Genomic DNA, 16,844 nt, shown 5'->3' on the forward strand with positions numbered 1-16,844 from the left:
GTTCAGCCATCTCCAGGAGAGCAGGTCACCTGCAATGGTTACTTGGGAAGAAAAATCCCAAGTAACTCCAAATGTCTCTCCTTCCTCCTTCTTGCCCCCACTTTATATTCTGAGCATGATGTGATATGGTCTGGAATATCCCTGTGGTCAGTTTGGGTCCCCTGTCCTGGCTGTGTCTACTCCCAATTTTCAATATAACCCCAGCCCCCTTCCCAGTTTGGCAGTACAAAAGGAGAAAGAGAAGGCCTTGGCTCTGTGTGAGCCCTGCTCAGCAATAGCAAAAACATCTCTGCATTATGAACCCTGTGTTCAGCACAAATCCAAAACACAGCCCAATACCTGCCACTGAGAAAAAAAATTACCTCAACCAAAACCAGCATGTCTCTTGACCGCTAAACTTGCTGAATCATTATGAAAATGTTATTCTTTGGCATCCCTCAATCTCAGACTGCAAGGGCCATCATAAGACAGCTGAAAATCTGTCTAAATACCTGGACTCAATATTCTGTGTTGACTGGAAGCAGCTAGCACACTCATCAATAGAATGAAATGTTTAACATTGGTTTTAAAAGAAAAACAATAATCCTGAAATAACGAAAATGTTTGATTATAATTAAGATAAATTTTAATGCACAATAGTTACAAAGCAGACTAGTAAGTGCATTAGGAACTAGTCTGAAAATAAATTCTAAAAATGTTGTATAAACAGAGATACTCCATCAGCAAATGTCGAGAAAGGGTGAAATACCTAAATGTTTATTTCATCTATCCCAGGCATCTTTGCTGAATGCACAGCTATGCACTACAGAACATTCAAGAAAAATAATCACATGAAAGGTGGGAGTAGGAAGAAGGGACCAGGAAAAATGCACTGCCATTGCCAAGTACAATTATCCTTTTCTGACATGCTGCTTGATATAAGCAGACAGGCTAGATCTCCTGGATGGCTGGTCTAATCAGATCTGATATGGACAATTGCAGGGGAGATAGGTTTATCTGAAGAAATGATTGCAAGCAGGCAAGTGGAGAGTAACCTTTCCCACAGCTACAGCTTTGGAACTCCTATTTGTGCTCCCAGCATCTGCTTACATCTGTAGAAAATAAGGCAGTTGGGTTTCCTTTGGTCAGCCTTATTACACTGAAGAAAGAAGCCAAACATTAGTGATGGTATGTGGGTTTTCCAAACCAGGCATTAGGGTTACATAGCACTAAGCTGCTGTGAAAAGGGAAGTAGCTGATCAGCCATGGAATTGTGAGCTGGACTATGAGAAAAGCTGTACACTGGGGAGTAATCTACATGCTGAAAACCACTGAGGAACTCTGGATTAAGTACAAAGGTGGAGAAACAGGAAAAAAACATATCAGCCAGAACTACATTAGTCTGCTGTGTTATTCAGTTTGATATTCCCAACAAAGCAAATATCAACACATTTGTTTTGTATTTTATTGTTCTAATACATCCAACACTGTGACAAGAGTTCTGGCTTCTTCTATTCATTATGTTATCTTGAAATCCACAATGATAAAAACTCTGAAAACATCACCTCTTCAGATGACAGAACATCATGGAGACAGATTGTCAGTTTACTGCTGTGAGAGTCAAGAAAGACTTCCAGTTACGAGGCTGGGAGTATAATGTGATGATTTATCATGACAATATTTTTCTTGTAATGCATCCCAATATTGAGATCCATGGTTACCAGAGATAAAGAGGTTCACCCTCTTTTAATTCAGAAATATGCCAAAACAATGTCATCCACTTCTTTATTCACCTCATCTTATTAAAACCATTTAAAAGGAACTGTTGTCCCAGAGCCCAGTGGCTGCTTTCTATAGCCAGATGTTTTGTTCTGTGGTGTTATTGTATCACCACAGAGGTCACTGCTATTGCATCACTGCAGAGATCACTACCACAGAGTCTCCTTAGCAGAGACAAGATTCCTTTACTAATCCCAGAGGTCAGTTTGAGTGCTGAGTGTCTGTAGATTTGCATACTTGAATGAAGGACCTGCTGGCTCTGAGATCTACAGGTGCAAGAAAAGATATTTAAACTCACAACTACCACTGGAATTGCAGGGAAGACTGAAAATCAGTGAAGACGGCCAGCTGAAGAAAGTAAGGAACCACATGTTCTCCAGATATTTTCTAGCATAAAACCACAGAGTAGAGTCTGATTGTTGTTCAGCAGGGGTGGGGACAAAAGAAAGCTACCGATTAAAGATTTATATGTTCTACCCTCCTCTATGGAAGTGGTTGAAATACTAGTTAGAAATTCAGTATCTCCTTCTGCTCATATGTAAGGAGTGTTATTTCCTCTTAAAATCCAGAACCCTTTCATTATGGACTTACACCAGTCTCTGCACATGGAGCAGAATGGAAAATTTCAACAAGGATTAATGAAGTCTCATGGGGCCCTGGCCAGAGAATAATAGATACAGGATTTATCAACAGGTACATGCAAAGAATTGAGATTAATTTCAGGTGTATGATTCATACCCTACTATGATGTGCCAACAAAAATCACTTAGTGCCTCAGTTACCTATGTGTTAGGACAAAGTAACAGCACCTTTCCACTCAACAGGGAAGACAGAAACTGCTCCTGTCTCCCCCAAAGCTCTCACCTGGGCTTGCTCAGTGGTAGAACATTGCAGCTCTTGGTGGGGTGTAGTGGGACAAGCAGCAGGAATGGGATTTATCTGAGAAGCAGAAGGGGGATGCAGCAGCAGGACCCACCTGCCACTGGGTTTCCTTTGCTCCATCCTCACTGCCACATGCCCAGGGAACGACTCTTCCCCTACATGTGCCCCACTGCAGCAGTTGCCAGCAGCCAAGGGGGAGGCCGTGCAATATGTGATTTATGGTGAATTTGCACTTACTCTTGCATGGCACTGAAGCACACAGACTCCACAGCGTTTTGTGAGGAGATTGCTGGGTGATGAATAGGCTGAGAAAGGCCAGGCAAACAGTATTATTGTAACACCACATAAATATGGGTTTTTTTCCTTTAACACTAAAACACCTGATTTCCTTCAGCATTGTAAACACGTAGCTTTATTAGGTCTGGGAGAGCTGATGAATTTAAAGTAATTTTCAGCAAACAAGTGGCAACCTCTCTACTTTTCAGATGGAGGTGAAAGAAAGAAATGTTTATCATGAAAACATCATGAAGCAACAAAAGGGACAGGAGAAAGCTGTTATCTGCACTGAAGTTTCTTATAGACAAGAGCCACCCAGGTGGTATTAGTGGAAAACTGTTAGAAAACAGGGGAAAGACAGGACATAATCTCCTTTAAACAGTTGGCACAGTCTCAATGTTTTGTAGATAATAAATTTAGCTTTCAAGAGGAAGTTCAAATATGCTGCATTTACTAGTTTTTAAGAATGAAAATGAACACATTAATTATGAACAATGTTACCGTCTGCTAAATGAGGCAAGTTTGGCCAGGGCTTGGCATTTTCTTTGCAGACAAAGTTTAACCCAAGGCTTTTCAACCATAAAATTACTGCTCTGTAGAAGGGCAGATAAATGTCTAAGCAAGTGCCTCATTACTGTCAGAGCAATGATTTATTGTTTCATTTTACTGTTGTGTTTTCCTGGTTATTAGAGTGAAGGTTGAGTCAGCCTTTCAATTATAAGTAAACTTCCTTTGAGGAACTGCAGTTTAACCAGAGAAGAAAACTCACTTCTAAGCATTTAGGTAAAGAGGAAAAACAAAAACACTGGCAAGTGCTCGGATACCTTTTGGGGTGAGCAGTTCTTGACCTCTTGAGGCCCCAGATTAGCTGTTTCTTTTCCTCTGTCAATAGATGCCTCCTAGCTAGGATACCTGCTCCACCAAGAACCAACTTCGTTTAAGGAGGATATAGAAGCAACTCAGAATCACCAAAGCTCTGGGAGCTGCACCCCTTGCTCCCTGGGGGCTACACCCAGACGTGATGCTGCCTGGGTCATTGCCTTTCCCCAGTGGAATGGTGGCAGGCAAGGTTGTGGTGGGCAAGGTGAGGGGCCAGGTGAGTGGAGTGACCGGCTCCCTTGAGAAGGGACCTGTGCTGGACTGGCTGTTTCTCCTTTCAACTGGTTATGGGGGTCAGGTGGCTACACTGCATTTCTTTTGGCCACCAGGCAGTTCCTTGTTAAACATTAATTACTATGTTCCTCACCACGACTACCCAGAGCTTGCAATAAATTCATTTTAGCTCCCAGTGAGTAACTGGAGAGGTTGGGCTTTGCTAATTACCCGACCTCCATCAGCTGCCATGCATCAGTGGTCTGTGGTGATTACTGAGAGTTGGACTGCATTTCATAAATCAGTGTGTATATGCCATTTGACTGGAACAGCCCTCCATGCTTAGCTCCATTTTTCTCCCTCTCCCATTTTTTCCCCTCCCTGTTTTGTTTTGCTTTTAAACATGAGTGATTGTGAGGCACAGCTCCCATTAAGGGTTTCTGGTTTGCATGAACTGCAGAGGTATAACACATGCTCCAGTCGTGGCTTGGACCATAGAACCAAATCAAACTAAAAGCTTTCCATGTGAGAAAGATAGCATTTGAGGCTAATGCATCCTTATAAAAGTAACACTATAGGCTGCTCATGGGGTATGCTGGTGAGATACAGGCAGAGGCCTCCCCTGGCACCAGATATCCCCAGCACAGAGCAGTCCCTGAGAGAGCTGCTGGGTGGGAGTCTGGCTGCCAGCCAAGGCTGTCCCAACACCACCCAAAAAACCCAGCAAAGTCCTACTGCTAAGTGCCAGGAGTTTGCTCCACTATCCAGGAGGATCATACTACACATAATCTCCTTATGCTGATTCTTTATTTCTTTTCTTCACTTATCTTTTCTCTTTCCACACCCTCCCTAATTTTAGAAACATTACTCTTCACAATTGGACCAAATTAGAACTGTTTTGAGTCAGAAAGCTAAATACCAAGACCCTAATCCAGACAAGTTGAAAGCACAGAACAGGGGCTTGATATGTCAGCTGAGAGCCACAGGCACCAGACTCCTGCAATGGCTCAGACTGTTTTTCTGGCTGATGTGGTGGGCCCTTGATTCACTCTTTCTCTAAATAGGACTAGAAAAGTTCCATTCATTGACATTGGTGTGCGCACTCCCAAAACACATTTTGGTTTCAGTGAGTCAACAATTTCTAATATTTTCCAAATAGCTCCAGTTGTTTTTGGGGTTTTTTTTATGTAGAAGAAGCATGTGCTTCCTGGTGAAGGGCACAGTAGTATAGTAGTGTGGGAAACATGAATCACTTTCCATTTGCCTCTCTGCTGCACTCCATTCTCCCAGACACTATGAGCAAGGCAGAAAAATGGAACCTAATAAAGCTCCATTCTAGCCTGACTCCTTCATATAATTCCTATAAATCCTGGCCTTCATACCCCTCTGCTCTCTTGCTTCATGTTCACTGAAGTACATGAATTTCTAATAGCCTAATTTCTAATATGTAAATTTCTAATAATGTTTACATGGATGTCTGATCCCTAAGTTATCCGCAAAATTTGAGAAGCCTTTTTTTTGTGTACCAAAGGAGTTTCTTTGCTTGTCCACTTAAAAAATAGATTTCTGAAACTTTCTGGTGTTTTCTTCTTTTCTGTCTTTACTTTCCAACCAGAAAAACAAATTCTTCATTTTTTAATTGATTATTTCAAGTTAGATACTCAGTCCTTTGAAAATTAGACCTTGAAATTTGTAGAGAAACTAACATGGAAAAACAAACGTGTGATGTTTTGACTTTCTCAGAATTCCCTCTACTGCCTGGGCTTGTGGAAAATCAAAAAACTTCTACCAGACTTATAAACATTTCCAAAATGTTTCAGAATCCATTATTTGTTTGAAAAAAAAAAAAAAAGAAAATTAATCAAACAAGTCAACCCTAAAGTGCATTTTTCTGGAGGAAAAATATAGGGAATGGATAATGATGAAGAAGCATTTTTGCACCCAAATGAGGAAGAGTCCACCCATAAATGTTCTCAGTATGATATTTTTACTTTAGTTCATCACTGTGAACATCATGTGCAGGGCACAGTGATAGCCCTGAGTTTCTCATCAAGGAGAAATGAAGGTAATGTTGTGCTATCACCCAATTTCTGAGTACCTTTTATCTCACTCTTCTGAAATGTTACTGAATAGTTCTTCTCTGGAGTCACATGCAAACCCCTTTGGGAGACACTGTTTACTTTGGGTTTCTCTGCTCAGTAGATGAAATTTCTTTGTATTTCATCCACTTGATTTTTGACAGATCTTCTTTTTTGTTCCTTATACTGAGAAGGCAGCAGATGTACAGACAGAACAGCTGTGTTTGTAAGAGACATGCTTTAATCTAACCCCTTGCAAAGAAGCCCACTACTTACAAGCTGCTTCTTGTGGCTGAATCACTGTGGCTACCAAGGTTCTGCCACTTGCCATGTACTTCCCAAGATCGTAATGTCACATCTAAGTGTGCTGACAATTCTGTGATCCCACCTTGGCCTCTGTGATAGACAGCAGACTGTGGAGGGACTGCCTCAAAACAAAATTCAGCACCTCACTAAATAATAAAGTACTGCTCTCAAAAACATTTAGAGTTTCATGAGGGTGGTCTTCAACTGGACAGGCTACTTGCTCCTCAGTAGCCCAGTCTGTCTCCTGAACAACCCATGACCAGAAAGGTATTAGCATAACATTAGTGAGTGAATGACATGGGGATTTGCATGCATACACTGGGTGTCTACATCATCCAATTGTTTTTTTCTGTGTTTTGTTTCAAGGACACTGCAAGAGCTGCTAATTGTCTCTCAGGCTGCACGTGGAGCAAGGCACAGTCCACGGGTGAGGCAGTGCCTATCAGACCCATGGATGGGCTCAGGGCTTCTCCAGGCATGAGTGACAAGGGCAGCATGGACCTCAGAGTCCAAGCTCAGCTCCTGTAAGAGACACTGCATCTTTCCACCACACACCAAACAACTTACAACATTGTATAGTGCAGAAAATGACACTTCCAAGTGTATTTATTGAGAAATAGTAAAGATGTACATAATTTTACAAGCTTTTAATTTTAATTTACATTTTTCTTAAATTAGGTAGGCCCTAAAAAACTATAATCTGCTAATACATGACAGAGACCCTTGGCTTCAAATCTCCAAAATGCTGCTATTGCTGGGATTTTGGCTAATGTCACTTCAGCTCCTCTTCAGAGATACTAAATACCATATTCATTTACAGCATATGCCAGGTGTCAATCCTATAAAGCAGAGATGACTTTTGAACTGAAACCCTGGATCTGGATACAACTTCACTGCTAAAACCAAGCCTTCCTATCATGGGTCAAGCCTATATTCTCCACAAACTCTGCAGTTCTGATGAGATGTAAGATTTCATCTGCCCCAAGATGAAGAGTGCTTGTTTAGAGGACTTTGATTTGGCCTCATCTCCCTTGTTAATGCTTACTCTGGAACACGCTCTGCATCTGCTTCAGATGCAGACACTGCTGCTCACACTGGATTCAGGTGGGAACAGATCTGGGAGCTAGCTGCTACCTATATCTTTGTGAACAATCTCCACAGGCATCTAAAAATAAGCATAATTTTTAGGTTTTTCTGCTCTCTTTTACTGAACTGCACAGAGTTATGTCTAAGATACTATCCCATGACTGTAATCACACAATATTTGTATTTTGCAAGCTGACCACTCAAATGCCTAAGGAACATTCAGGTTCTGTACTGAGAACTGCTGGAGGCATTTTATTCTGTTTCACTTGCCCAAAATACTTGCAACTAGGGCCTTGTGCTCAATCTTGTTGTTGAGGAGAGGCTGAAGGGAAGTTAGTTTCTGATCAATATGCTTCTGAATTAAAATGCACTCAATGTCAAAGTGACCAACCTTCAGTTTAATCTTCTTAGGCCCATCTGGAACAGTCTGGTGTGACTGTCTCTGCCTTGGTTATTTTCTCCTCTGTATTGTTCATGCAGGAAAATATATCAGACTAAATTCTCTCTACAAGGCAGGCATGTACTACACAATTTTATTTAAAGATATATAGCAATTTTTGCTTAGCAAGAGAGTATTCATTCTCTGAAATTTTGTTTTAGGGTTTTGGTATTGCAAAGCCTTTTGAGCTACATCCTTGAATTTTCTTTGGATACATGTTTATGTGGATTACTTGTTTTAACAATTAATTTCTGCTATGGTGGCACACAGAACCTTGTCATGCTCTGTAAAAGTTCCCTCCTTTTGCCTCCATCTCCTCTCTAGAAGTCCATATTTTAATTGAGCCATATCTGCCACAGAAAGCTAAGCACAACTCCAAAGAAGGCACTGCAAACCTTTAATAAGAACCAATGGCTGTTGCTGGGCTACTTTTTGTTCTTTCATTTGATTAGGAAAAGAACATTGAAAAGCTGAACAAATAACTTGAGAAATAATATTACTTCATGCATTTAAATAACAATATGACATGTCAAAAAAAAAAAAGAAAAAAGCTAGTTAACCAAACAAATTTTTTGTTTTGTCACATCCTTTACATTGAGATTTTTATGTAATGCTGGAACTTGAGAAGGAGTTGAAGTTGTCTCGCATTCCAGTAGAAACACTTTTTTTCCCACCTGAAAAACTAAAAAAGCTGTACCACAGATTTTTATGACATGTATTTCCAGGTACTGAAAATATAAAGAAGGTATGCATAATTATTTTCGCTTTGGGCACACAAATCTATCACCCAAGTATCTACCTAGTCTACAGTGATTTCACATGTAGGGAGTCTCATGTGATGGCTTTAAACTGCCCAGTGATAAAAAAATTATTGCTAGTTTGTTGTGTGGTGAACAATTCCAACACAGCAATGAAATCCATATTTATGAATTTATAGAGGAGTTTCACCTTGGACTTGTAGCAGCTCCGGCTTTCACCTACCAAGTAACTTTGTTAAAAAGCTCAACAAAGTTTAAATGAACAAAGTTACTGCCTGGTAACTATGGCATATGATGGCTTCAGAGCACAAAGACAGAGGATTTTCACCTCAGTGCTGACTACTGTGCTTGTGCAGACATCCTGGAGTTTGCCTTTAACATCTTCTCTTGCAAATACCTCTTCACACAGTCAGTGCACATTCAGCCTCAGGTGTCTCCACATACAGTGTTAAAAATTGAAAAAGTAGTTTCCACCTTCTGCCAGGAGAGATGAGCCACTTGCTGTCATTGCAGAGTGCTCAAGCTGCACATGGAACATTAAGGGACCTGTGTGCAATATGGATCTTGCTCATTTTCCATATGGCAGCACGTTCAAAACTTGCAAGGAAATTGTTGCTGTATGGACCATAACTTTCAATAGAAATTCTTAAAGATAAGGTGATATATTTCTCAATCTTTCTTCATGAAAATCACCTCCTTATCCTTACCTCAGATGCCTGACATGCAATTGAAATTTCTGATTCAAAAACATTTAGGGTTGTCCCTGTGTAATTATGTTGAGCAATCAAAAATGGATGAGAAAAATCATGCTGACCCAAAACAAAATACACAAAAATGTGGAACAGAATGGAAAAGCTGCTACCAAAATGTTGTTTTCTTTACCAAAGTGGATTATTCTCCTGAAATGGCCAATGTCATCAAGCCAGCAATTTCAGCAGCTTGTGTTGATCCTGAATATGCTAAATGTAGCATCATTTCCACATCTGACAGGTAAGAGCTTCTTCAGTAATTTTTTATGCCTAATGAACTTGTGTTTTATTCCCCATCTGGGATTAACTCCACATTTTCACCTTCCAGTAGTGCCACCTGAATACTTTGTCTGCTGGGTGGAACTTTGTTCTGTTATACACAGCAGATGCACTCGTTGTATGGCTTTCAGTGGACTCGGTAATTAATGAATATGGCTCTTAGTTCTCTTGCTGGAGAATCAAGAAATGATGCTGAACTATTTCTTCTTTTACCTTTCCAGGAAGCGGTCCCCAGTATCAACCTCCCAATATTTTCTTAACTTTTCTCAAAAAATCAGTGGAATTATTCAGAATCCAAATAAAAACACAAACTTTCCTTTATTATTTTTTCTTACTGCAACAAATACTTAAATTCTTTGGTGCAGCCCTGCTCTTTGATTTCTTTGAATTTCAAATTTGGTCATGTCAAAAATTATCACAAAGGTTTTTTTTTTTTTTTGTTTATCTACAGAGTTTTTAACCAAAATTACATTATAACACATGAACACAGTCTTCTCTTTAAGGCACAACACATCATATGCACATTCTGTTTGCCAAACTTATAAAAGAGACAATATTATATAACCCTTTCCCTCCCCTGCCCCCACCCCAAAAAAAAGAAAGAAAAATTGCATCCACTTCCAAAATCAGCTGCTAATAAAGTCACAGTAAATTATTTTCATCAATAATTTACACAAATTACACGTCTAGACAGGATTGTCATTATACAGTCTGAGTGCATTCCAATTCAGATTTTTTGGGTTAGGTAGGCTAAAGTCTGGTTCAAACCTCAGTGCTGAGAATATATCCCATTTTGAGGAATGTTGTTGAACACCACCTCGTTGGCCGGAAAATGCGTTTTGGTGCTTTGCCAGTTTGAGTCCTTTGTTCACTCCTGTCAGGGCTCACTTGGTGTGTACCAGCAACCTCCACAGTTTTAATTCATTTAAAAACGTTGCATATATAAGACCATAGAGCTTTCTTACGCAGCACTAATGTTTTAACTCCATTCAGCAATCTGAATTCTTCAGTTTGGAATTTTTAATTCCAAATATTTCTTCCCTTCTTAAGACAATTCATATGTGTAAAGCCAGAGGCATTGAATCACACATAAAAATTCAGTGTACTTGAAATATGTATACATATATATATATATATATATGTATGTGTGTATATATATACATATACATATACATATACATATAAAAGGATCACCAGCTTTAGGACACAGTTACAAATACTCTAGTTCCAGTGCTTGATGGAGAGCCAAGAGGTCCGAATGACTGGATATCCTCCAGAAAGGCATGTTGTGCTGTGTTTGTTAGAGGAGGGAAAAGGTCAGGAAAGATGAACACTGTGACACAGGGAGGCACACAAGGATATGACACACAAGGACAGTTAGAGATTACCAGCACCTATCTTACACCACTGTGTTTCTGGATTGATTTTTGCTGTTCGAGTACCGACAAAAGTCAGAGCAAAATAGATCTGAGCTTAGTAGCTCAACTGGAGTTAAAATAATTAGATGATAAACTTTCTTAATAGTTTCTTTGGAAAATGCCTGTTACTTAGTAAGAGCTACTTGCTCATTGCTAGCATGCAAGCCTGTACAAAGGAGCATTAATAGGAAATCATTTGATGCTCCACTTATTTGACTGCAAAATACTGAATCATCATTTAAAGGACTATACGACTTCCATGAAAAGATGCTTCTCACTCAACACTTCAAAACAGAGCTGAATTACATTTTTTCTCCATCCAGGCAGAAAAAGAAATGTCTTTGGATAAGAAAATAACACATTTCTAGTTTAAGAAAAGATAATTTGTGTTGCAGAAAGCATCAGTGTCTGTGAGAGATGCAGGTATATATACTATTCTCCTTCAATAATTCATCAGAACAGAAAACTTCCATGTTGAGTTTAGATCTATTTGAAATGTGCTATATTCATCCATCTCTCTGAATTCTACATCTATCCATGCAATATAGCCAATGTTAAGGAAAAAGCATGCCCAATCAGAAAGCCCACAATCCAACCACCACTGTTTAGCAAAAATTGTAAAGAACCCATCACCAGTACTGTACCCATATTAAGGAACCATTTGGAATGAGCATTTTGGTTATTTCCATTTTGTCTCCACTCCAACTACAATGCTAAGATAGTGCTTAATTTTGCTACATCTAGCACAACAAGATTTACATAACTGGTCCTGTACAGACATTGTGAAGAAAAAAATAATTTTCTGCACACTTCCATGGGTTATACTGGGAAGCACAGCACAAATTACTAATTTGATGTTTCTGAACATTAAAAACTTCTGTTCTGAAATTAGACTTGAATTATCATGAGGAAACTAGGAAACAGTTCTTTTTTGGAAATACAGATTTGGTGCAAAATCTCTACATTGTGTTCTTTTTCCTTTAGCAGATATGTCTTTCTTGAAGAAAATTACGTTTTTATCATATTTGCCCCAGTAAACTATGGATCTTCATCTATCTGAGCAAAAAATTTGCACAGTCTTTTAGATGTTTTCCACATTCTCTGTAACACTTCTCTTGAAACATTCCTAATTTCAGCATTTTAAGAAAAACTCCACCCAACCATTATATTATAACCCTTCCTATCACTTCTGTTTATCTTTTAATTTGCTTGAAGTTTGTCAAGTATTTTTTCTGCATTATTTTTCCATCTGTTTTAAAAATAATTTTTTGGTTTAGTTTTTTTTTTTTTTTCCTTCCCAAAGTGAAGTGAAGCAAATGCTAGAATCCAAATGGTTCATTTTACTCTAAGTGCTGGTCTCATCATGCTCTTGTTGCCTTGCATCTGTGGACTGAAATTATTTGTCATTTTGTGCAACACTGACAGAAATGCAAACAGAAAGGCTTGCATTAGTAGCTATGTATCACACCAACATTTCAGAAGACAGGTTACCTTTTTTGCTGCCTGCTCTTCTTCTACACCATCCCCAATTACAACATATACTACTTTTCTGCCAAACCTTTGCATTATTCGTTCAAAGCAACTTTCTTTTCCTGGAAGATAAATGAGATAAGAGTTCAGAGTGAAGTTACCTGATTAGCTGCATGTTCCTCATCTCGGCCATCTCCAATCACAACATAAGTTATGTTAGTGCCAAATCTGGACACTATACGCTCAAAACAGCTCTCTTTGCCTGAAAAACAATGCACTGTTTATTCAAGCTATCAAGTGAGTTACGGTGAAGCCTTACAGAGGATTTTTGCAATGGTAAGACATTGCTACCACTACTTTTAAAAAGTTCCCAACCTTGGGATTTAGAGCCAAATCTGGTAAGAAGCAACGGATTCCCTTAATGACACTAAGATGTTTCAGGTAAAACTAGACCTCTTAATCTTTACAGGAAAGCCACTAAGACAAAGGAATTAGCAGCACTGCAAAAATGAATAGGTCAGCAAATGAATAATTGAATTTATATATTTCCTTATGATTGCAATAATATTCTTACTAGGAAAGTAGAAAGCTTAATTCTAATGTATCTGCAACAATGAGTGAGGTAGTAATGAAAAAACTTAATTAAATGATGACTGAGGTAATAGTTTACCTGACGCTGCTAGAATATGCACTGCTTTTTCCCTTGTGAAAATCATTTATGAAACATATTGCAATCCTTTTGTCAATGAAGTGACACATTCCATGTTATAAAGATTGTCATAGCTGTAGAAATGAAACATTCCTGAACTGATGATTAGCAAAATCTGCAAAATTATCAGTCATTGTATGCTGCATCACATTTCACAGGAATGACTGCTTCTCTTGGTTTACAGTTTTGCATGCAATTTCCAGAAGCCACACATTTCCAAACCATAATGCACAAAAGGCACATGGCTATGAACAGAATGTGGAAGTGCCCTTTTTTTAATCCAGCAACACAGGTTCTGTCAGAAACAGCTGCCATTCCCATCACTGACATACTATGCCTCAGGAAAAGGTTTGTGAAGCTGTGGCCTGGCTTGCATAGAGCTGAAGGTCAGAGCAGAGGCTAATCTAACAGAACTTCTGCTCAGATTTGAATTCACAAAAAACTTTTCTTCATTCTTTTCTGCAAGCTCTTTGTTTTCTGAACCATACTGAGGAGTTCCTGAGGCTTTTAATCAGCATCTCTATTCCTTTAGGCATCATTGAAAATAAGGTGAATCTGGAACTCTTTGACATAAATACATCTGAGCACATGCAATGCCTAAATCTTTTAGCTAAAACTGCTAAGTGTCAGGGAAGTGTTTTGGAATATATCCATTACTGAGAAAAAAAAAAAGAAAAGGTAATGCATTGTAGTCAGAATGGAAAGAATCATTTTCTTACCTATTTTGGTTGCACTGTATATATTTTCAATAGGAAAAGCTCCACCTAAGCTGTACAGTAGAACTTTTGCAAGTGCTGGGATAAGCTGGGTTGTTGTTACCAACACGTTTACACAATTACTCCTAAAATGAGAGAAATAGTTTAAGTTTAAATAGTTTTAAAACAGAACCCAAATGCTGATGAGGTGAACCAGCTGTGGAGAGCATATTTAAGATCCCTCAACATTTACTTCCATTCACACAGTACAGCTGCTCAGCACCATAATTTACAGAAAATGTACATAAAACCCCTGGTGAAAGCCTTTAAAAATATGTCGGCCTGTTTTGTAGGCAATATTCCACACTGATGTGTAAAGAATCAGGTCTTTGAAGATGGGTCTAGTAAAATACAGATATTTAAGACCATCAACAGCCTCCAAAAAAAGGTATTTGAATGCTTTGAAAGCATAATTTCATGCTGGCAGTTAACTGTCAGTAGCCACCAGCAAAATAAAATAGTTAAGAGAACACAAAAATGTGATTTGTTACTCTTTTATCTATCTTTTATCTACTCTTTTATCTACACTATTCTCCACAATGGCACTGCTTTTTTCAAGTTTCAAGAGTAAGAATGTCTCTGAAGAGAGGGACAGATAAGAATGATTATGTTAGTAAGAATACTATCTTTAGTAAGTGCTGGAATCACAATAAATTAAACCATTGAATGGTGAGGATGGAAACTTGAATGGAGAAGTTGTGCAGGCCAAAGAACTCAGAGCTGAGCTACTTCAGGCACTGACAGGCTGGAGTATGAGCACGACCATGATGTGGACATGGAGCTGAAAGTAAATGCTTGTGAGTTTTCCTCCTGGCATTTCCACAAACTCCAAGCACGACCCTAGGCTGCTATTTTCACCTTTATGTACCTCAATTTCCTGTTATAACATATCAGTCATGTTTAGCTGACTCACAGGTAGCTTCTGAAGGTTTACAGTCGTACAGTTCCTTGAAGACGTGACAAAAGACTGTTATTTAACAATCCTGAGTGAAGGATAACAGTTTTCCAGACTCATCCACCGATGCTCAAATGGCCTTCATTACCAAAAGTCTCTCAGAAGAGACTTTCAGAAAGAAATGTAGAGCTAAATACAACAGCTTACACAAATTTGTTACTTTTCTTCTCCTGAAGTGCTTCACACATTGTTAAATAACAATTAAGAGATAAGCTTATTGCAAAAGTTGTTATGTCAAAATAAAGGTTTTTGTGTCTTTCCAAGTTTGTTCTTTCCACTTCACGCTGAGTTTTTTCCCAGACATGATCAGAAAGCAAGATGACTTAATGTTGCTCTTTTTTGTGGTTTAAAACCAGGATTTTTTAGGATTTCTGGTAAGACACAAATTGCACGGCTTACTAAGCAGCAGCAGGGTTCACAGTTTTATTGTTTCAGAGGAACAATATGTTTTATGTCTCAATATTGGGAACTCAGACTTTTAGTTAAAAGAGATTTTTGCTCTTGTGGAAACTTAAGATTTATACTGAGATATACTGGTTTGCTTGGAAGGACAGAAGAAAAATGTCATTATGTTCTGGTATCTGTACAGTATTTAGGTTGCACTGCAGATAGGCACAAACATCGAAGGACAGAACAGGAGTTGTGGAGTTCAGAGAATGCTGTCCACAAGGCAATGAATTAAAAGCTGTCTCAGAATTCTACAATACACTTTCAATGTACACACATTTGAGAAGACATTTCATACTATCTTTAGTAAATGCTGGAATCATGATAAATTAAACCACTTTCCATTTTTCCTGCGTCCTACTCAAAAGTCAAAAGTCATAGTAGACCTGCTCTGTTCTTTAAAGGCACTAATTTATTGTAATCTAAAATGTAAAAAAACATCCATTACGTGTCTAGAAACTTATTTTACAGCAGACTCAGATACATACCTTGTGCTGATAATTGATAATGATTTAAGTGCATTTGTTAGCCAGGAGTCTGTCAGAGCTTCAATCTCTGCTCTTAATTGCAACCATGCATCTCTTTTAGCGGGACCCAGGAGTCCTTTAATGTAAGAAAAGTGACAAAAATAGAATTAAATTCTGGATCAGATAGGGTTTATGGTCATTGTTTCTATTTTAAATTCCACTAGAACTTAAAAAAAAAAAAATCAAAGACAAAATCTATTGCCTTCAATAATCAGAAAATCATAGGCTTTATTTGGACTTCACTATATTAGGGAATGTCAAAGAGTATTTCAGATAATAATAGTAATTAGTTGCATTTCTTTATGTATCAGGCTGCATTTCAAAGTATTTCTTTCAGAAACATATTTTTAAACCAGGTCCTCCCACATACATGATTCTCCTTATCAGAGGCAGTGACAAGGAGATCCATGTCACCCCAATGGATCCTTCATAGGTGAAGATGGTCACAAAAGAAGATACTTTGGAAAAAACTGTTTAAAACCCCCCTACTTATGACTCTGCATATAGTGTGAACTTCAGGTTACACATACAGGTATCTATTTGTTTGCTCATGGCTTGCTCTTCATGTCCTGTTGCAGCTGGTTCCTTTTACAGCATTTAGAGCCTGAAATGGCTGCACATCTTATGTTCTCATATCTCAGTTGGTCCTTAAAAGTTAGTCCTCAAAAATCTCTTTTTGGGTATAAATTGTCAGACATTTAAAAATACCCAGCCTATTGAATGATGAGACATGAATTTGCTGGAACCAACGTATTTTATATGTAGATTCGGAAGAGCAGGGAAATAGGCTTCCTGACCTTTAGTATCCCTCTTCTCTTTCACACCCTACAAGTGATGATGGCTGTCTTCAAAAATCAGAA

The 16,844-nt window shown here is 38.5% G+C and overlaps 1 protein-coding gene across 1 annotated transcript in view; it reads right to left on the reverse strand.

The window, feature by feature from the left end:
* Positions 1 to 12,159: 12,159 nt before the first annotated feature.
* EYA4 (EYA transcriptional coactivator and phosphatase 4) overlaps positions 12,160 to 16,844 on the reverse strand; it is a 121,343-nt gene continuing 116,658 nt past the window's right edge. The window contains exons 15-18 of the mRNA XM_050971885.1: positions 15,946 to 16,060; positions 14,020 to 14,141; positions 12,613 to 12,713; positions 12,160 to 12,177 (exon numbers count right to left, since the gene is read on the reverse strand). Coding sequence (XP_050827842.1) covers positions 12,160 to 12,177; positions 12,613 to 12,713; positions 14,020 to 14,141; positions 15,946 to 16,060 — 356 coding nt within the window. The remainder of the gene's footprint in view (positions 12,178 to 12,612; positions 12,714 to 14,019; positions 14,142 to 15,945; positions 16,061 to 16,844) is intronic.

The sequence above is a fragment of the Serinus canaria genome, chromosome 3 (genome assembly GCF_022539315.1).
Source record: "Serinus canaria isolate serCan28SL12 chromosome 3, serCan2020, whole genome shotgun sequence".
NCBI classification, from domain to species: domain Eukaryota; kingdom Metazoa; phylum Chordata; class Aves; order Passeriformes; family Fringillidae; genus Serinus; species Serinus canaria.